Here is a 22210-nt window from a genome sequence, read left to right on the forward strand (position 1 = left end):
AACAACATGCTAGTAACTTGCCTGTCATGCTAGCAACTTGTTAATCATGCTAAAACAACTAAAAACATTCTAGCAACTTGCTTTTAAACTTTTAAAATGGTTTATACTTATGAACTTCTTAAACTTAACCTAAACTTTTAAAACTTTTTTTTAACTTCTTAAACTTTTGAACCTCTTTAAACTTTCTGGTCTGGCTTTCTCAAGCTAACTTAAAGTTTGTCTTAACAAACTTTTTTTCTCTAGTAACCTTCTAGTGTTGTCAAAAATATCGATATTTCAATAAATATCGATACTGAAATTTCTGAACGGTACCAATACTGATTTCCCGAAGTATCGATACTAGCCGAGCTCCCTGGTGAAAAAAACAGCTAAAATCAGCCTAGGCTGGTTTTAGCTGGTCATAGCTGGTCGGCAGGCTGGTTTTAGAGGGGTTTTGGCCTTTTTCTGGTGGAAAACCACCAGCTAAAACCAGCCTGGCCAGGCTGGGAGACCAGCTAAAACCAGCTACTTCCAGCTTAAACCAGCCAATACCAGCCAACCAGCCTAAGCTGGTTTTAGCTGTTTTTTTCAACAGGGCTGTCACTTTCACTTCTCCACAAAGGCGAGTTGACAAACACCACACGTGACCGCAGTGCCTGTCTCGTCAAATTCAAGTGAAGCGAATAGAAAGGCGAGTGCGGTACCCCCCGCGACCGGCTTTGTTTGATAAAAAAAAAAACACAGCAGGAGTGCTATCTGGAAATATTTCGGATATGAAACAAATGAACATGGAAAGCCGAAGTTACCAAGCAAGCCAATATGTAAGAGTTAACAAAAAAGGCGCTAACACCACTAATTTCGCAAAGCACCTGAAAGACAGACACTCGGATCTATATGTGACCCTGGACCACAAAACCAGTCTTAAATCGCTGGGGTATATTTGTAGCAATAGCCAAAAATACATAGTATGGGTCAAAATTATTGATTTTTCATTTATGTCAAAAATCATTAGGAAATTAAGTAAAGATCATGTTCCATGAAGATTTTTTGTAAAATACCTACTGTAAATATATCAAAATGTAATTTTTAATTAGTAATATGCATTGTTAAGAACCTAATTTGGACAACTTTAAAGGTGATTTTCTCAGTATTTAGATTTTTTTTGCACCCTCAGATTTCTGATTTTCAAATAGATGTATCTCGGCCAAATATTGTCCAATCCTAACAAACCATACATCAATAGACAACTAATTTATTTTCATATGATGCATAAATCTCAAAATGTAACCTTATGACTGGTTTTGTGGTCCAGGGTCACATATAATGAATGTCGAGTGGTTGGTAACTGCTAATTTTCACATTACTAAATCATTAAATAAGATTGCCTATTAATGTTGCTGATATGAGTGTTGTCCCGTTTTTTTTTTTAGTTTTTTTTTTTTTTACCGTAGTTCATTAATATAATCAGTTTGAGGAATCTTGACGAGTAAATACTTTAACTGTGGTCAAGTGTAAGTGAACTGCGCTTATTTAATAAAAAATAAAAAAACATTACTTGAATTCTGCAATTTGTCTTAATGTCTATCCAGTGAGCAACAGAGCATTGTTTTCGCGTGTGATGCACACGTTTGCTAGCGTGGATCGTTGATTATGAATCCGGCATTAAAGTCTGTTCATCAAATAATGTTAATCTGTTAACCAGCATTTATTTAACGGTAGGTAATAAAAATACAACGAATCATGTTAGCTATGGTCCAATAAAAAATATTAACAGATAGAACTTTGGATTTTAATTAGTTAATGTATTAGTAAATTATAGTTCAAATTAACTTTTAACAAAGATTAATAGATGTTTTGGAAGTATTTTTCATTGTTTATTCATGTTAACTAATGTTAACAAATATCTTTTGCCATTAACTTAAGTTCTGAGATTAGTTAGATAGTTCAGTTAATTTTAAAAGTGTGGTCTAAAAAGAAAAAAAAAGGTTTACAACCTACACTACCAGTTGTATTCGAACAGCAAATAAAGTATGAAGCTCAAACTCAAATGAGGCTAAGAATCTGAGCAGTGTACATATGCATATGCATCATTGTCATCTAGACTATATTTGTCTTTAAATTAAAAAAGAAAGTTACCCCCTTAATATTGTGGCAGTTTTTTCTCTGTAGTATCGAATATCGATATTTTTCAAGGTATCGTATCGAAGTTAGAAATTCCAGTATCGTGATAACACTATTATCTTCTCCTGTCCTGTCCAAAGTCGTCCACTTGTTGTTTTTCTGCATGTTCACCTCGTGTGAATGTTAATGGACTTTGCCCGGAGGTGTGTTTTTCTCAATCAGAGATGTTGGTGAAGCACTGAATTGTCTTTCTAATTGGCCCTTATGTATTTTTGTGACTGTGCTGTGAAGAGAGGCGCAGCAGTGGCCTCGGTAACATCAGTTCTCGTGCGGTGACTCTGGCTTGTTTGGCAAATGAGAGCGGAGCCCGATCTGACGCGCTCAAAGCTGTCCTGACTCCTCGTCTCTCTGCTAATGGCTCTCTCCTTCTCCTCCTCAGGGCATCTGGCGTATTCCAGTAGATGAGATCGATCGTCCCGGTAGTTTTGCATCTCATATGAACAGATCCATCGTGCTCTTGCTGGATGTGCTGTCTCAACTGAAAGATCACCACACTTTATTCAAAATCTCCCTCATGCTTCAGAGAACCCCTGATCAGGGAAAGTAAGACATTGCAGATATTTCATTTGTTTATTTTGTATCGCTCCTTTAATTAAATATATGCATTTTAATAACAGGAAATTAAATGTATAGCATTTCATACAGTTTTCATTAAATTTGTTTTATTTTGTTATATGGCATGGAGGATTTTTATTCATGGACATGTTGTATCATATGTTTTGTGTTGTGTTTTAGGAAGTACTTGCGAGATGTGGACCGACAAGTTTTGGCCAAGCGAGCGTTTTTCTTCACTGTAAAAGTGCTGGAAGACAATCTGGATAAACTCACAGGGGTATGACAACTACATTCTCATTGGTTTTTGTTACTAAAGTTTTTTTTTTTTGTTTGTTTGAAGGTTTTACTTTTGTTCGTGTTTTCCCTGCGTGTTTTTTTGGTTTGGTTTTATTTTTGTTCCCTTTTTGTGTTTAATTTTTTTTTTTGGTTTGTTTTGTTATTACAAGGTTTTACTTTTGTTTTTTTGTCTTTATGTGTGTCTGCTTTTTTTAGCTTTTTTAAATGTTTTATTTTGTTTTGGTTTTAGAAGGTTTTTTGTTTTTCTTCAGTTTTGTTTATTTTAATTTTTAATTTTGATTTGCTTTGTTTTTAAAAAGATATACTTTTGTTTGTTTTGTGTTTGTCTTTTGCTTTTTTAATTTGAACTCTTTGTTTTAGAAGGTTTTGTTTTTGTTGTTTTTCTTGTGATTTTATTTTTTCAGTTTTGTTTTATTTTTAATTTTGTTTTGGTTTGTTTTACTGTGTGTCTGTTTTTTTAGTTTAACTTTTTTATTTTGGTTTTAGAAGGTTTTATTTTCAGTTTTTCTGTTTTACTTTTTTGTTTTACCTTTGTGTTTTTGTGTTTATGTGCTGCTTTTTTATTTTAACTTAGTTTTTAGCCTTGTTTTTGTTTTAGAAGATTTTATTTTTGTTTCACTTTTTTAAGGTGAACCTTTTTTTTGGTTTTGCTTTGTTTTGGTTTTAGGTTTTATTTTTGTTTACGTTTATTTTTTTCATGTGTTTTTAATTGTTTATTTTATTTTATTGAATTTTTTGTTTTGGTTTATTTTTATAAGGTTTTGTGTGTCTGCTTCTTTTTTAAGGTTTACTTTGTTGTTTTTGGTTAGCTTTATTTTAGTTATAAGTTTTATTTTTGTTTACATTGATTATTTTCTTGTTTTTTATTTTTTTATTTAGTTTGGTTAGTTTTTTTGTAAGGGTTTCCTTTTGTTTTTGTGTGTGTCTGCTTTGTTTTTTATTTTAATATTTTTTGCTTTGGTTTTAGGAGGTTTTATTTTTTTTTATAGATTTTTTTTTCTTGTGTTACTTTATTGTTTTTGTGTGTGTCTACTTTTTTAATTTTAACTTTGTTTTGGTTTTAGAAGTTTTGATTTTTGTTTTCATTGTTGTTTTTCTTGTGCTTTTTATTTAGTTTTTAGTTTTGTTTTGTTTGAATACGATTTTGCGTTTGTTTTTTGTTTAAGTGTGTGCCTGATTTTTAAAAACAATTAACTAAATTCTAAAATGTAAATTATTATTATTATTATTTGTTTTGTGGTTTGCTTTGTTTTGGTTTAAGGTTTAAGGTTTAACTTTTGTTTGTTTGTTTGTATTTTCGTTTGTCATATTTTTATTTATTTATTTACATTTTCAAGTTTTGCTTTGTTTTGGTTTTAAAAGGTTTTATTTTTGTTTTATTTTTGTTTTCATTGTTGTTTTTCTTAATGTTTTCCCGATTGTGTTTTGGTTTGTTTTATAAGGTATTACTTTTGTTTTTTGTATGTGTGTGTGTGTGTCTGCTTCTTTTTTTATTTTAACTTTTGCTTTTGTGGTTTTGTGTGTTTTGGTTTTAGATTTAATTTTTGTTTTCTTTTTTGCTTTTTGAGTGTTGGTCTCTGTTTTTGTTTTTTTTTTGTTTCATTTTGCATTTTTGTTTTAGAAATAGAAGCTGAACAGTGGCCTTGGTAGCATGTGTTTCCAATGGAGACACTGCCATGTTTGGAACCAAGACTCAAGCCAGATCTGACAGCCAAGGATACGCTTATGTTTGTGCTAACACATTAGTTAATGCCATCCTGATCGCCTGAAGAACAGAGTGATAGCTTCAGTCAACTTAGTGTCTATGCTTATTTTTCTAGACATCTTTACATTGCTGAATAAAAACATATCCAGCAGTGCAAAAACGTTCCTTCATCACTCCTAGTGTCACAACCTTTTTGTTTGCAGTAATCATAATATATTGGCATACTTTGTTTTCTGACAGCAGAATCAGCCTCATCCATAGTTACTTTACATGTGGTTTCTTTGTCACATGGATGTCTTTTCATATCTGTATCATTCTCTTTCTCAGGTAAGTGATCCTCTTAAACCGTCTGCCACCTCTATGGGTGAAATGACCACAGCGGATGTGTCCAACCGGCCTCCTGCTGTGGAGGACCCCAAATGCTCCCACACCACTCAACCTAAAGCAGGACTCCCCGACACCCCCACGGCCCCAGGAAGCGAGATTGGACCTCCCAGCATGCCTCAGCAACGTTCAGCCACTCTTCAACTCTCCCTGGAGCCTTTAAATCAGACAACAGGGGCTGTCGTTCTCCCCAGGGAAGGTACTTCAGGACTTATGGAGCCTATGGAGCTTGGCCTGGGATCATGGCCAGGTGCCTCCAAATTCAAAGACCCTCAAACACCTGTTGAAACTGGACTGCAGGAGCAGGGGTTGGTTAAATCGTCAGCAGAGGAGGCTGATAAGGTACCAGAGAGCAGTCGGGCATCTGAGCTTTCGCTGGAGGAGTTAAGCATTAGCTCAAAACAGCAGCAGCTCCAGAATCAGATGAACTCGGCTAGAGGAGCACTTCCTATGGTCACAACACCAACAGCCAGCAATCCCACATCTCTACCTAGCACCCCTGAGGCAGGACTACCGCAGAGACCCAACAGGAAGAGGAAACTATTGGATGACGTGGAGTCAGGCAAGACTCTGCTTTTGGATGCGTACAGGGTTTGGCAGCAAGGTCAGAAGGGCATGACGTACGACCTGAGGCGCATCGAGAAGATCATGTCCGAGACCTACATGCTGATTAAACAGGTGAGAGAAGATGCAAGTAGTACTTGGGCGTGTGCAATTTTGGCAAAAGGGGTGGCATTTGCCAACTTAAAGGAATAGTTCACCTAAAAAATTTAAATTCTGTGAGTAATTACACGCCCTCATGTTGTTCCAAACCCATAAGACCTTTATTCACCTTCGGAACACAAGTGAAGATATTCTGACCCTGCATAGACAGAAACACAGCTACCACGTTTCACGTAAAGTAGTTATTATGCATCATCTTTTGTCAAATTATTACGTTTGATCAATAAATTCAGTTTGAATAGTAAGACACTATAGGTTATTACTAATAAAATTAAATCATTATCTACAAAATATATTTTTGCACAGCTGAAGTGGAGCGAAAGCTGCATCTAAGGCATATGGTAACCTCATTTACACTTCAATTAAAATTGCTTAAACAATGCTTTGAGATTAATATTGAAATATGCAATGGCTGCAAGGCAAGTTATTGAATCATTCATTTAGTTGCTTTGTTCAAACAGCTGATTCATTCAGAATTAAAGCAAGTGACTCTTTACGAGTAGATCACTGAATCTTTGATTCGTTCAAAAACACTGATTCATTTAGAAACCAAGTAAGTGACTGCATTTGTGAATGGATCACTAAATCACTGATTCGTTCAAAAACACTGATTCTTTCAGAAACAAAGCAAGCGACTCCTTATGAATAGATCATGGAATTGCTGATTTGTTCAAAAACATTGATTCAATCAGAAACAAAGCAAGTAACTGTGTTTATGAATGGATCACTAAATTGATTCATTCGAAATCACTGATTCATTCAGAAACAAAGCAAGTGACTCTCTTTATTAGCAGATCACTGAATCTTTGATTCCTTTTTTATAAACACTGATTCATTTAAAAACAATTAAGTGACTATTTATGAATGGATCACTAAATTGATTCATTCGAAATCACTGATTCATTCAGAAACAAAGCAAGTGACTCTATGAGTAGATCACTGAATCTTTGATTCCTTTTTTTTTATAAACACTGATTCATTTAAAAACAATTAAGTGACTGTATTTATGCATGGATCACTAAATCAATATGTTCGAAACCACTGATTCTTTCAGAAACAAAACAAGTGACTCTATGAATGGATCACTAAATCATTGATTCATTCAAAAACATTGATTCAATCAGGAACAAAGCAAGTGACTCTCTTTATAAATAGATCATGGAATCATTGATTTGTTCAAAAACACTGATTCATTTAGAAACAAATCAAGTGACTATTTGTGAATAGATCACAGAATAATCGTTTTATTTCAGAAACACTGATTCATTCAGAAACAAAGCAAGTGACTCTATGAGTAGATCACTGAATCTTTGATTCCTTTTTTTTATAAACACTGATTCATTTAAAAACAATTAAGTGACTATTTATGCATGGATCACTAAATCAATATGTTCGAAACCAATGATTCTTTCAGAAACAAAACAAGTGACTCTTTATGAATGGATCACTAAATCATTGATTCATTCAAAAACATTGATTCAATCAGGAACAAAGCAAGTGACTCTCTTTATAAATAGATCATGGAATCATTGATTTGTTCAAAAACACTGATTCATTCAGAAACAAAGCAAGTGACTATTTGTGAATAGATCACAGAATAATCGTTTTATTTCAGAAACACTGATTCATTCAGAAACAAAGCAAGTGAACTTTATAAATAAATCACTGAATCATTGATTTGTTAAAAACACTGATTCATTCAGAAACAAAGCAAGTGACTATCTTTATTAATAGATCACAGAATCATTGATTTGTTCAAAAACACTGATTATTCAGAAACAAAGCAAGCGACTGTTAATGAATAAATCACTGAATCATTGATTAATTTGAAATCACTGATTCATTTAGAAACAAAGCAAGTTATTGTCTTTATGAATGGATCACTAAATCATTGATTCATTCGAAATCACTGATTCGTTTAGAAACAAAGCAAGTGACTCTTTATGAATGGATCACTAAATCATTGATTCGTTCAAAAAGCGATTCAAATAGAAACAATGCAAGTGACTATATTTATGAATAGGTCCCGGAATCACTGATTCATTCAGAAAAGAAACAATTCTGTTGCTTGGCAGTTTCTTTTTGGCAAAAAGTTAGTCTAAAATTTAACTTACATTCTTAACTTCTTGTTCATTGAATTGTTATATTATATAACAGTAAAAAATGTTACTTATAAACTATACTAATTACATACATCAATATCACATTAACAGGAAAAACAGCATACTCGCTTGTGAAATTTTGGGGGCAGAAGTTGTAGTTAATGGTTTATCAATAGTAGGAATCGGACCTTAAAATAAAGTGTGACCTGATTTTGCTTAACTATCATATAGAAATATAACTTATAAAAAAACAAAACAAACATATGTTGTATTTTGAGGTCCCTCTATCAGGGCTACTGGGCTATTTGACAGTGAAAAATTGACATGCCGCATTGTTAAAACAACAATTACAATATTATCATAGACTATTAATAAACATCCCTATTAGGTCTGTTTGCTGCATTGTCAGTTCTCATTTAAACGTGACAAAGCATGACAGAAGGTTACCATACAATTACTGTGATGGGGAAATCCCACAAGTTTTGTAAAACAAAACAGAGATAAAAGCACTGAGAGGATTTATGAGGGGAAGTCCGAAATCTGATACGACATAGGACGAAACTTGCCGTCTGTCTTGTTGTCAGCGAAAAACATCTCTGGCAATATTTACCTGGTGTCAGACTCAAGGAAGATAACCTAGAAAATAAAACCTAAGTGGTGTTCGTACATGTAAAACCTGCCACCACAATGCTAGGGTGCTTTTCCAGTCTGCGGTTACTAAGGTGTTCTGGGTAATTTTGTTTGTGTGTGTGTGTGTGTGTGTAGCCCACATCCAATTCAGTAGCATAACTGGTGTAAATGTAAAACCCTAAATGTGAGCAATAGTAACAATGATGCTTGCCTTAGCACAAATAACTGATAAAAAGTTATTCTTTCAGTCACAAAGCTGGCTGTAAAGTGGGATTGTATTGCTAGCGCGATAGAGCTATACTATGTTAAATTATCCAGACATTAAGGCATCTCTGGGGAGAGCGAGCGAGAGCCAATTGAATACAAATGGAACTGTGGAAAATTACTGGTGTAGCTAATGATAGTGTAGCACACGAGCTCCATAACATTTGTCATCATACTGCTGAGTCAAGTACGCTATTGTATAAGAATTCACCAAGAATCAGTGAGGTCTTAAAGGACTGGTTTCTGCTGTTTTATTACACACATAACCTCAAATGACCTTAAATACATGGTAAATATAGTAGCACATTGTACTCAGACCTGGGTAGCAACTGATTAGATATAATTTGGATCATGTAATCAGATTCCATAAATTAAGTGCTTTTAATTAGATTAAATCTAATTAAAAAAAACTTTTTATTGGTTGCATTATTCCATATTCGCACAAAAGCTGTAAATAATTTATAATTAATTGATTCTTCCTCATTTTTATTTTTCGTCTTTTAAATTTTCTTTTCTAAAAATAAAATACCACTTATGTACAATTCCCGACAGTCTGGCAGTTTTATGGATATGCACACAAAGACCAGTTACCAGTCAGGTAATAATTATATAATAATAATAGTATCAATAATATATATTATCACACAGCATTTGACCACTGGATTTACAATTTTCTTCAAGTTTTATCTGCATTTTAACACTGCACCAACTACTAATTAACACATTAATTTTATTTGAATGATCACTTAGTTGATTATTTAGCTATATATGATTAATTTCATTAAATGTTGTTAATTAATTTTTTTTGTTGTAATTATTACATTTAATTGTAAAATTTAAATTTAATTTAATATAACAAATGTAAATTAAATACAAATAAATAAATGAAAGGATTCATGACATGAATTTTTAAAATATTATTTTAAAATGTTCCTTGAGGTGATTCACTTGTGTTATGTTACATGTTTTGCACACAAAAATAAATATATATGTGGGAAAGTATTATTTTCAGCCCTCATTCTGAGCTTTTGTCTAATAATGATCGGTCACTGTTATGATTGGCTAATGTCTTTGCATGGGAAACAGTATCAGACCCCCTCACTACTGCTAACACTATTGCCTAATTTTGCTCGTCATCAAAAGTAGTCTGAAACGAGTCACAACTGAGCCACTGCACATCTCCATTCAAACAAATCTAGTGAAATGATTAAATTTCCCATTAATAAAGACATTTGCCACTTGCTTTATTCCTGAATGAAGCAGTCGTTCCAACGAATCAAATGAATGAATGATTCAGTAATTAAATCAGTGTCTTGCCGCCACCTGCTGGCAGATATTTTCAGTTATTTCAATCATTTAATATTTCTGTATTCAAAATTTTATACTTAAAACATTAATTGAAACATTAATTTATGAATTTGATTGCTTTAGTTTATTCGTGCCACCTCTGAGCCTCATTAAACAAATGAAAAGGCAGAGGTGTAAAGAGTACCCGAAAACCATAGTTGAGTAAAAGTACAGATACCTTACTGTAAAAATTACTCCGTTACAAGTTACAAGTCACCAATTCCAATAAGACTTGAGTAAAAGTCTTAAAGTACCCGATTTTAAAAGAACTTAAGTATTTTACTCGTACTGAACGTAGGCTCAAAGAACTCAAAGAAATGTGTAGGCCCTATAACAAGAAACCGTTTATTTCTGAGAATTTATTTAAATCCTAATATAGAAATGAAATTGAACACCTTAATGTTTCAAAATGGCAGAACAAGTCAGTCTCAGTCAAACTCAAAAACTGTTTAAAAATTGAAAAATTAATTTAAAAGCATTTTTAGTGCATTTAAAATTAAGCATATATTCACTTATTCAGTTTAAAATATTTTATCTTAGCATTCCACAAAGTTTCCAAAAAAAGAAAAGAAAAAAGAATTCACATTACTGATAAAAGTATATAAAATATTGCCTAATGCCCCAAATTATATACACAATACTAGAACACATATTATTCCAAATAAATGTTTAAAGTTGTTTAATGTTAAAACCTTGTTTAAAACTATTTAAAGTAACTGATTATAGCAAAATATAGATTCTAATTATTTGGGATATAAAAGTTTCATAGGATAAAACAATTTGCATTGATTTGTAATGATTTGCCATCTCTCCTGTTTCACATTTTTGAATGAATAGTAAAAAAAAAAAAATCCATTATTTCATCTGACAATTCACGATGCCTTGATGGCATAGCCTACAAATATTCACTTTTGCTGATGGAAAAGGGCATAAAGTCTCTGAAAGAAACTTTAAAAGAAAACGCATAGCATCATTACTGTACATTATAACATTACTCACATGGGGATTTTGAATTCCGCACAGAGATTCCGTTCACGTACATGTAGAGTAGTCTCATTTAGCACATAGGTAAATAGCATCCAGTACCTTCAGCACCCTGCAGATGGCCATATCGCCTCTTCCGCTCAAGAAATTACCCATAGCAGAAAAAGATGCCGACTTGTCGTGCACAATCACAATGTAATGAGTAACGGTAAGTGTACGTTCAAATGTAGTGGAGTAAAGAGTACATATATTACATAAAAAATGTAGTCGAGTAGAGAGTAAAAGTTGCTTATATTTTTGATACTCAGTACAAGTAAAAAGTAGCCAATAAAATACTTAAGTACAGTAACGAAGTCCATTTACTCAAATACTTTACACCACTGTGAAAAGGTAAAAACAAAATTCCCCTGTAAATCACTTTAAGGAGTCGAATATCACCTCGTAATGGGAAGGCTAATTTCTTTATCAGATTTTTTGATTATTGTTTAGAATGTGCCCCTGACTGTGCTCCTAACAAGAAAAGTAAGCATAGAGCCCTGATTTACAAAAAAAAAATGCTCTGAACAAACATAAAATTCTCAGATACGATCCGGCATGCCATTCAAAATAGACTATCTGCTTGTTTCGACGCTGAGATCCTTCTGATCTCTGTACAAAGACGCAAATGCGTTGTTTAAACCAAACACGTCATAGCAAATGTTATTTCACTCATCCATTTGTCCTATCGCCAAGACACTACGTCAGAAAGCAAACACGAATGTAGAAAAGACAGCGGCAGTTATTATAATCGGTTGCTTTTGACGTTACGCCCGCATCTTGTGTAGGCAAGTGTTGTTTCTAGTTGCGACTGAATGCCAGTGGTGGCCTATAATGAGATGATGACTATTCGTTGATGTCTTTGGAGGCGGCGTTTATGCAAATGTACCACCTCAGATCCAAACAAGGAGCTTTTGGAGCTTGATTAAATAAATGCTTTGAAAATATTTTAAGTTACGAAATTTACAGGATGTTTTAATTGTACAAAAACCTATATATGCCAAAAGATCAAGGCACATTTGATTTCTCATCTTATGACCTCTTTAAATTTAATTAGCATGTACTCTTTTGACAGGAACTAGCCATCGAGAAAACCCTATGAACCTTCTGTGCCCCCTAGTTAAGTTCATAGTGTTTGTATGCAGAGGAAGCCTGACAGTTCACTCTAGAAATGTGTCTTTGTTTTGAATAACAAAAAACTAGTTATTATATCTCATTATGCCATTTTCCCCAAAACCATCACCAAGTGTTGAGCTCTGTATTTAATTATGTCAAGGTAAAAAACAAACTAGCAAAGTTGCCATTAAAGTATGTTATTAGTATGAGAGGTTAATGGCTCTAGCAGGCAGTACACACACACAGCACTCATCTAGTCCATTATCAGTCTCTACCTCTCTAACAGTGTATCACCTCTCATTTCCCCTGCCTGTGTAATTGCATCTGCTCTCTGAGTGTGTGTGTTTGTCTCAATACCTGAGTCTAATTGTAGTGCTTGTCTCTGCGTGTGTGTGTGTGTGTGTATGAATGTTTTTGTGTATGCGTGTATCCCGCGGTTGTTTATGAAGCACCGTCTAATTCTCCCAGTGAAGAACAAATCTCTGATTGAGATGACAGTGGAAAGGAGAGAGATTTTAATGTGGCCCCTGGACACAAACGTACTGGTCAAATTGGCCCATCTTTACCTCGCTGATTGAGGAAAGGTTGTACGTGAAGAATTTAACAATCTGCTTTATTTAGGTCCTACATGCATAATGCGTTATCAAGATTGGGTTTGTTTTTTCACCAACTTGTTGCAGTGCGCTCTTGAATTTCCTTTTTTGCAAAGGATATGCCTTAGATTTTACCTAAATGTCACCTACATTTGAACAGGTTTCACATTGGGAGTGTTTTGAGAGCTTATGATGAAGTGCTGCCTCCGTAGACCACACACTAGGTTTTGTAGTACAGCAGAAGTAATCAGTCTTGTGAATAATGGTAACCACTGTTATAAACGTTCAGGAAATGCAAACAGTGAACTGAGTCCAAATCGGCAGTAATTAAAATAGAAATAACATTCTCACACTTTATTCACGCAATCATGGGAACAGGTGTTTTTTATTACTGGCCTGCAATAGTCATTAGCATTTATGAATGGTGTTGCGCTCATTAGTGATATTTCACTTATTAAACTTCGGTGATGATTCAGTTGTGCCACAACTGCTAAACATTCCATCTTGATTTAATTTATGTTTACAAAATGGTGTAATTACATAGCACAGACTATTATTACAATATGCTATTTTTTTCCAGATTTATACTTTTATTCAAGAAGACATTGAAAATAAATTTCACACCTACCAGTGACTTGAATGCACCTAATATGCTTTGAATTGATGAATACGATGACTTTAAGAATATTATATCACATTTTTAGAAATGTGATTATCCTGTTATTGTAGTGGAGAACAAAATCCTCTGGATCCTTTCCAGACTTTAGTTATATTAGCTATCGTTTCTGTTTCTAAAAAAAAAAAAAAATCTTAAGTGGTTTTTAAATAGCAACAAAGAAGTTTTGTTTAAACATTATCTACAGTTAAGGTCAAAAGTTTACACCCCCCTTTCAGAATCTGCTAAATGTTAATTATTTGGCCAAAATAAGAGGGATCATACAAAATGCATGTTTTTTTTTTATTTAGTACTGACCTGCATAAGACATTACATGTAAAAGATGTTTACATATAGTCCACAAGAGAAAATAATAGTTGAATTAATAAAAATGAACATGTTCAAAAGTTTACGTCCCCTTGGTTCTTAATAGTTCGTTGTTACCTGGATTTTTTTTTATTTGTTTGTTTAGTTGTTCATGAGTCCCTTGTTTGTCCTGAACAGTTAAACTGCCTGCTGTTATTCAGAAAAATCCATCAGGTCCCACAAATTCAAAAAACTTGCCAAATCAAAGTCATAAGGTGCAAACATGCACAAAAAAAGGAAAAAACAGAACTGGTGGTTCAATATTGAGTCTTTATGATAATGTATTATAATGTGTGTTATACTATTAAAGTTTGTGGAACATCAGTTTGTGTAGACATCAAAGCCACCAGAACTGACTGCATGATAGAAAAACCTTTAGTTTATTTGTCTCACTTGAAAACATATCTGGACTTTGCAGCTCAATTCTTGTCATGTGATCGTGTGCCTTAAAGATTTTCCCATACTAAATCCACATCACAAACATCCATTTAAGCTCCAGGAAGTCCTGGATTAAGGCTTTTGCAGCAGATACAAATCATGAGATTAACCATCATGAAACATCACTCCATCTCTTCTGCTTTCTCTAGTAATGTCGGCTGCTGAGATGCAATCATCTTACAGCCATGTATGGGTTTATTCTATGTTAATCTTATAGAAAGAACAGGGCTGCATTCTGAGTTGCATGCTCTGTACTGTGCTGTATCATTGTGCATTCAGAGATTCTAGAAGCACAGAAACAATATTTCCAACAGAATCTAAAGAAATTTGCTACCGATTATGCTTTTGGACTAATATTTCCCATAACCCTTTGTGGTAAAGAAGAGGAGGAGTTTGTAATTGTTCTCTTTTGAATCTTTTTAGTTGTAGAAAACTTTTCAATTAATGAATTAATGCTTGTAAGGAAACAGACGGTAAGTCTAGATTACATACTCACATAATATTTTTCACTCTCAAACATTTGCCAAACAGTTGTCAATACCTTAAGAGGTCTCTGGTAGGGTTGCAAAACAGTGGAATATTTCCAGTAAATTTCAGAAACATTCCAGAATCTTTGGAAATTTTCCAGGATTTTTTGGAATCTTCCGGGAATTTTTTGCAAACTTTCCAGAAATTTACCGGATATTTTTTACTACTTTGCAACCCTAGTCGGTGGTATTAACCCTCTGGTGTTGTTTGGTCATTTTTTTATTTTTTTATTTTTACTTTATCGGAAAGGCACAACTCTTGCTATGTAAACACACAAAAACAAGAGAAGAAAAAACCTTCAAAAAGGTTAAACAGCGGCTATGGAAACGAATGGGAAACAAATTTCATTTATTGGAAAAATTTGCTACTGCGCCTAAACAAATCTTACTGAAAGCAAATTTTTTTGTGATATCAACTTTAAATTTGGAACACAACTTTAGATTTTTGCATTTGATTTTCTTGCAGTTTTAGAGTAAAACATGTTGTAAATTAAATTTTCAGGTCAAGTGGTAATAAAGAGGTAATAAATAGATCATAACTTATCCATAAATATAGTTTATTATCATAAAATCCCCTAAAAATTCAAGATACAGGGATTCTGTATGACTGTAAAAGGCTTTACATTTTGTTGTATCAACTTTAAGGCAATAAAAAGTCTTAAATGATACAAGAAAGTCTTAAATATGATTTCAAGAGTCTTAAATTTGGGAATGGAAAGACAGGAATTACGATATTGGCTTAATATGATGACTAAACTTTAACAGGCTATGATTTCATTGAATTAAAACATTAACTCTCTACGTTTCAAAGTCTGGTGTACTGCGTTTACCAGGGAAGCGGCTATATTTCGGCTGTTCAGAAAGTGCCACCTTCTGGCAGAGAATGAAATTGCAATATTTTCAATAAGCCCTTCTGCTGTTTTTGTTCAGACTAAAGCGAAAATTGACCCATATATTTATGCAGAAAACACGTAGTTGGAATTGCATTATATAAGTCTATGTTATTAGATTAATACTTGATTGATAATTGTTTAAAGTAGTGTAGTAATTGATACTTTTGACCTTTTACTTTACTTTTCCCTTTTCTTAAATGGCTAAAATGTTAGGTTTCTCATTATATACAAGTTTTTGTTTTTGTAAAAACCTATATCTGAACTGTAAATCATCCTTTTTATGTTTATTTTACATATCATATTACCCCACTCATATAATATAAAATATATTTCTGCAGGTCTTAAAGATGTCTTGAAGTCTCTTACATTTATTTTACATGTTAAAAATCCTGCAGATACACAAAAAAAATATTAAATAGAAAACATTATCAAACTAAAATGTGACCATGGACCACAAAACCAGTCTTAAGAACTTTTATTTATTTATTTATTTTTATTTTTTGTAGCAATAGCCAACAATACACTCTATGGGTCAAAATGATTTTTCTTTTATGCCAAAAATCATTAGGATATTAAGTAAAGATCATGTTCCATGAAGATATTTTGTAAATATCCCACCATAAATATATCAAAACTTAATGTTTGATTAGTAATATGCATTGCTAAGAACTTCATTTGGACAACTTTGAAGGTGATTTTCTCAGTGTTTAGATTTTTTGCACCCTCAGATTCCAGATTTTTTAAACAGTTGTATTTTAGTGAAGTATTGCCCTGTACTAATAAACCATGCATCAATGGAAAGCTTATTTATTCAGCTTTCAGACTTCCAGATGATATATATCTCAATGAAAAAAAAATGACCCATTTGGCAGTTTTTTTGGTCCAGGGTTACAAATATTCTACATATATTTCATTGAAATGATGAATGAGTATGCGTCAGGCTTGTTCTTCGGCGGTTGTTGTTTTTAACAGCTCAAACTGTGAGGTCTGTGTGTCGTGTGTGCTGATGCTGAGAGTGTTGTCTTGTGCGTCTGAGTGGTGTGCGGTATAGAGCTTGTTGTGCAGTGTCTTGACTCATACGCCTGAAATCTCACACCACACAAACCGGAGGAACAAGTCCCAACAGTTACCTCACACAAACACATGCACACCAGCAAAGAAGAGCTAGATTAAGTTTAGGACAACTTAAAGTGGGTCACTGTTAGCATTAGCAGGCATGCTAATTGCAACCAGCTTCCTGATACTTTAGTCACCGGAAGTAGATTGCTTTCAGTCTTAAAAAGTGTGTTATATATTAACATGTAGAATTACCGAAGGTGTTGTTGTCTCTCTCTCTCTCTCTCTCTCTCTCTGACTTCTTTCTCTCTCCCACACACTAGTAAAAAAGAGAGCACCATACTCTAACTATCTGACATAAAACAGACACCAGGGATGCCCAATCTCAGCCGGCTCATCTGGTTGCCATGACCACAAGCACACCAGTAGAGGTCTATTTAGGTCATTTTGTTCTATAACCCGTCGGCTGTGTGTCAAATTTGGGAGGATCTAGAAAATCAATAAAAGCTTCAGAACTGATCTAATCAGCCATATTTTAAAGGGATAGTTCACTGAAAATGAAACGCTTGTCATCATTTACTCAGTCGTGTTCTAAACTTGTATGACTCAGTGGAAGACGAAATAAGAAAAAATCCTGGCTGACGTTTTCTACAAAAATGACTAGGTCCGGGTCCAAAATGAAGAAAAAGTGATAAAACTAGTGCATATGACCTTTAAAGCAATGGTTTTGTTTATACTGGTCTAAACTAGCATATTTTATTTATTCGTTTAAGTTCTTTGTGTTTCATACAGGCAGAACTTTGTTTGGTTTGTTCATTTTCAGGACTCCATAATGCCATCTGCCCATTTTGGCATATCATAGCGCTGGTAGCGATTCTTTGTTCCTACCGCGTCCTCTCGGGACCTCTGCCTGTGTTTGTGTATGTGTGTGTACACTGCTTTTTATTCCAGATTTGTAGATGATCTGATTATGGTCCTTCATTAGCGTGGGTCTCATCGACTGATTTCTGAGAGCTTTTCTGGCAGGTTGCTTGGCTTTCATACACGAACACTGGCTAATGAACGATAGGGCTGTTTCTGGGGGTTGTTTTTTGGAGTGTGGTTTGGACTTCATGTTTGCCTTCAAAATTCAATGCGATGTTTGTTTATTAACACATTTTGTAAAGTCAAGCTCTATTTTTGTTGCTTAAGGTACCGAGTATTAGTAAAAAATCCATGTTATTTTTTTATTTAGTACTGACCTGAATAAGAGATTTCACATAAAAGATGTTTGAATATAGTCCACAAGAGAAAATATTAGTTGAATTTATAAAAATGTCCCAGTTCAAAAGTTTACATACACTTGGTTCTTAATACTTGTTACCTGAAGGATCCACAGCTGTTATTTTGTTTTTGTTAAACTGCCTGCTGTTCTTCAGAAAGATCCTACAGATACCACAAATTCTTTGGTTTTTTAACAATTTTGTGAATTCTTTCCAACAATGACTGTTGGACAACTGTTGGACAAGGTTCAAATGCTCACTGATGATGGGGTGAAAACTTTTGAAAAGAACGAAGATGTGTACATTTTTCTTATTTTGCCTAAATATCATATTTTTTTTCATTTAGTACTGCCCTTCAGAAGCTACAGAAGATACTTACATGTTTCCCAGAAGACAAAATTAATTAAATTTACACTGATCTTCAAATTCAAAAAGTTTTCACCCCCAGCTCTTAATGCATTGTTTTCCTTCTGGAGCATCTGTGTGTGTTTGAACCTTCTGTAATAGTTGCATATGAGTCCCTCAGTTGTTCTCAGTGTGAAAAGATGGATCTCATAATCATACAGTCATTGTTGGAAAGGGTTCAAATACACAAAAATGCAGATAAACCAAAGAATTTGTGGAGACTAGCAGGCAGTTTAACTGTTCAGGACTAACAAGGGACTCATGAACAACTATCACTAAACAAAAGAAATTCAAGTAACAACACAGTATTAAGAATCAAGGGTATGTAAACTTTTGAACAGGGTAATTTTTTTAAAATTCAACTATTATTTTCTTTTGTGGACTATATGTCTACATCTTTTATGTGAAATATATTATTCAAGTCAGTACTAAATAAAAAATAACATGCATTTTGCATGATCCCTCTTATTTTGGTCAAATAATTAACATTTTGCAGATTCTGCGAAGTGTATGTAAACTTTTGACTTCAACTCTATTTGCTGAAAAAGGTGACATATAATGAAAATCTGTTTTTTTCCATGTTTAAGTGCTATAACTGGGTCCCCCGGTGCATCTACCAACCCATAAAACATGAAAAAGAGCAATTCAGTAAATGTTTTTCTTTCTCTGCAAACTTGTGAAAAACAAGCCGCAAAAAAATGAGCCGAGATTTTTTCCCCTGTGACATGGTAAAGGGATCTTATTATAATATTACCGCCCCACAATGCTGTATAGCATAAGTTCGAGGTAAAAGCATGCTAAATGTTCTGTCATTATCTGCACAGACGAGCACTGAACACTATTTAGAGTCCCAGCCTTAGAGAAGAGCAGTGGATTTATTGATTTATTTACTGTATATTATGCTGCTGACACACAGATCTTATACAAACATGCAATTTCTTTCCCAGTTGTTTATCTTCACAGTTTTCGAAAATTTGTGTGTGTTTTAAACATAAATTTGTGTGTATTTGACAGTTCAAGTGCAATAAGACATGAAAGAGAAGAGGTTTAATACTCACATGCTGTGTGACAGGCGTTTTCTGTGCACACTCTTCAGATGTTTAAACTAATATGGATTAAAACACATGATTTCAGTGCAATAGACATGATAATCAAAACCTCCATAATCCTAAAAACAGAGATATGTTTGTATTTTGAAGCTGAATGAGATTCTTATGGTTTTGAATAACGCAATGGTAAATGCCGACAGTTTTTTTTTTATTCATAAACGCTGTTCTTTTGAACATGTTATTCATCAAAATATCCTGAAATAAAATTACTCTTTTTGATGACTTATAATTGTGTTACTTGCACTAAAATGGTAATTTAGTTGTATGTGAACTTTACCTTTTATATGTCAGTGATCTCTCTGAATTATGCACTGACCTCTTAGCACATAAAATGATTAAGAATGTATCTTGTCATGTTACTAAAAGACGTTTATATGTAAACATAGGCAATCAGGTGTTAAAGTTCTAATTTTTCAGGGGGGACTGGAGTAAGAGAATGTTGTGAATGCGTATGTCTACATCAAGCTCTTTTTATTATATTTTTCCTCTAAATTTCTGGATTTTTTCTTATTAAAATTAGGTTTGAATTACCGTAATTACTAGATGACAAGACAATTCTGCTCTGTTTGAACAAAGCATGCTAGCTGTTACATCCTTGGTTGGACAGACAAGCACAGAACACTATTTAGAGTCCCAGCCTCAGAGGAGACAAGAGAGCAGTGGATTTATTGATTTATTTACTGTATATTATGCTGCTACCACACAGATCTAATATTAACATGCCATTTCTTTCCCAGCGGTTTACCTTCACAGACAAAAACTGGCTGTTTTTGTAACTCGTGTGTGTTTTAAACATAAATGGGTGTGTATTTGACAGTTTAAGCGCAATAAGACATGAAAAAGAATTTGGTTTAATACTCAAATGCCGTGTGACAGCCGCTTTCTGCGCACACGCTTTGGGTGTTTAAACTAATATGGTTTAAAACACATGATTTCAGCACCCCTAGAATCCTAAAAAAGAGGTGTGTTTGTATTTTGAAGCTCAACGAGAGTCGTATGGGTTTAAAAAGATGCAATGGTAAATGACGACCGTTTTTATTCACAACTGCTGTTCTTTTAAACTTTCTATTCATCAAAATATCCTAAAAAATAAGTTTTTGGTAATTTAGTTGTATGTGAACTTTACCTTTTATATGTCAGTGACTTTTCTGAATTATTCACTGACCTCTTAGCACATGAAATGAGTAACAAAGTCTCTTGTCATGTTGCTAAAAGATGTTTATATGTAAACATAGGCAATTAGGTGTTAAAGTGCTCATGTTTTGGCGTGTACTGGAGTGAGAGATTTGTGTTGTGAATGCGTATGTCTACATCAAGCCCTTTTTTATTATATTTTTTTTTATCTAAATTTCTGGATTTTTTTCTTATCTTATTCAAATTATGTTTGAATTACCATAATTACGAGATGACAAGACGATTCTGCTCTGAACTACACCATCAGACTCTAAATGATTTATTTCTATGCCCAAAAAATTATCCATGTGCGCCTTTAGTGTTTATATGACTTAATCAGTACATTAATTCACTCATTTATTCTTTTGCTAAGTCATGAAGAACAAAGAAAGTGCAAGTTAACACTGACTACAATCAAATGACACAAATTGACTGCTTTTACATGACATAACAACAATCAAGTAAGAGATATCAGACCTTTATATGATTCAGAGTTGAGTAGTTGAATGGTTTTTCTGTTTGTAAACTCTAATATGTGAAAAAAACTTAAGTCAGCTCTAGAGACTGCACTGTTTTTGTATTTTTGTGTCTGATTATGATAAATAACTTATTTCTCATACTTTCTGTCTCTCTGTAGGTGGATGAGGATGTAGCATTGGATCAAGCTGTTAAGTTCTGCCAGATTCAAATGGCAACGTCGGCACAAAGACAGGTAGGACACACAGACTTTCTCTGTCTCACACCAGGAAATAACACAGGCTGCTTTTCCCTTTGGAATGCAAATCCAATATTCTCTCCTCTGCTCACTCCATTGGAAACACAGCCGACTCACTGGATGTTTTCACATTTGGCTATGGTGCTACCCCCTCTGCTTCCCCTTTCTCTCGCTCTTTTTATCTTTCTCTCTTCCCTCCCTCCCACACACACACACACACACACACACACACACCCCTCTGTCTTTCCTGAGCCATTTATGAGATGCATTAATTATGCACCTTTTGCTAGTATCCCTACATCTCTCTCAATGTTCAAATAATAAAATTCTGTTGAGCAGCACATATAGAAAAACAGAGGCTGTGTTTGGTAAGCAATAGTAACATACTGCTTACTGCATACTCATTACCTAGCAATTACAGTCTACTATTTAAAAAATGGCTTGCATAACTGTATGCAATGTGCAAATTAAACATTCAAATGTTAAAGCGCACATGGTTTGTTGTGATGAATAGAAATGTAAATTCTTGACACACAAACTGTTAATTATGGATACATGAGACAAGAAAAATTAAATTAGCCATCATTTGCGTTTATATAATATTAAAATGTTAATGTTATATTATTATATTTATGTTTACTAATACATATGACCTATAAGACTTAAGTGGCACGGGTATATTTGTAGCTATAGCCAAAAATACATTGTATTGGGT

General features: G+C 33.7%; 1 protein-coding gene across 1 annotated transcript in view; it reads left to right on the forward strand.

Annotated features, from left to right (window-relative positions):
- The window catches only part of cabin1 (calcineurin binding protein 1), a 140493-nt gene that overhangs the window by 86810 nt on the left and 31473 nt on the right, over positions 1-22210 (forward strand). Inside the window, exons 30-33 of the mRNA XM_073819143.1 lie at positions 2540-2703; positions 2896-2992; positions 5045-5779; positions 21418-21492. Of these exons, the coding sequence (XP_073675244.1) occupies positions 2540-2703; positions 2896-2992; positions 5045-5779; positions 21418-21492 (1071 nt within the window). The remainder of the gene's footprint in view (positions 1-2539; positions 2704-2895; positions 2993-5044; positions 5780-21417; positions 21493-22210) is intronic.

This window comes from Garra rufa, chromosome 15, assembly GCF_049309525.1.
Source record: "Garra rufa chromosome 15, GarRuf1.0, whole genome shotgun sequence".
In the NCBI taxonomy this organism is placed as follows: domain Eukaryota; kingdom Metazoa; phylum Chordata; class Actinopteri; order Cypriniformes; family Cyprinidae; genus Garra; species Garra rufa.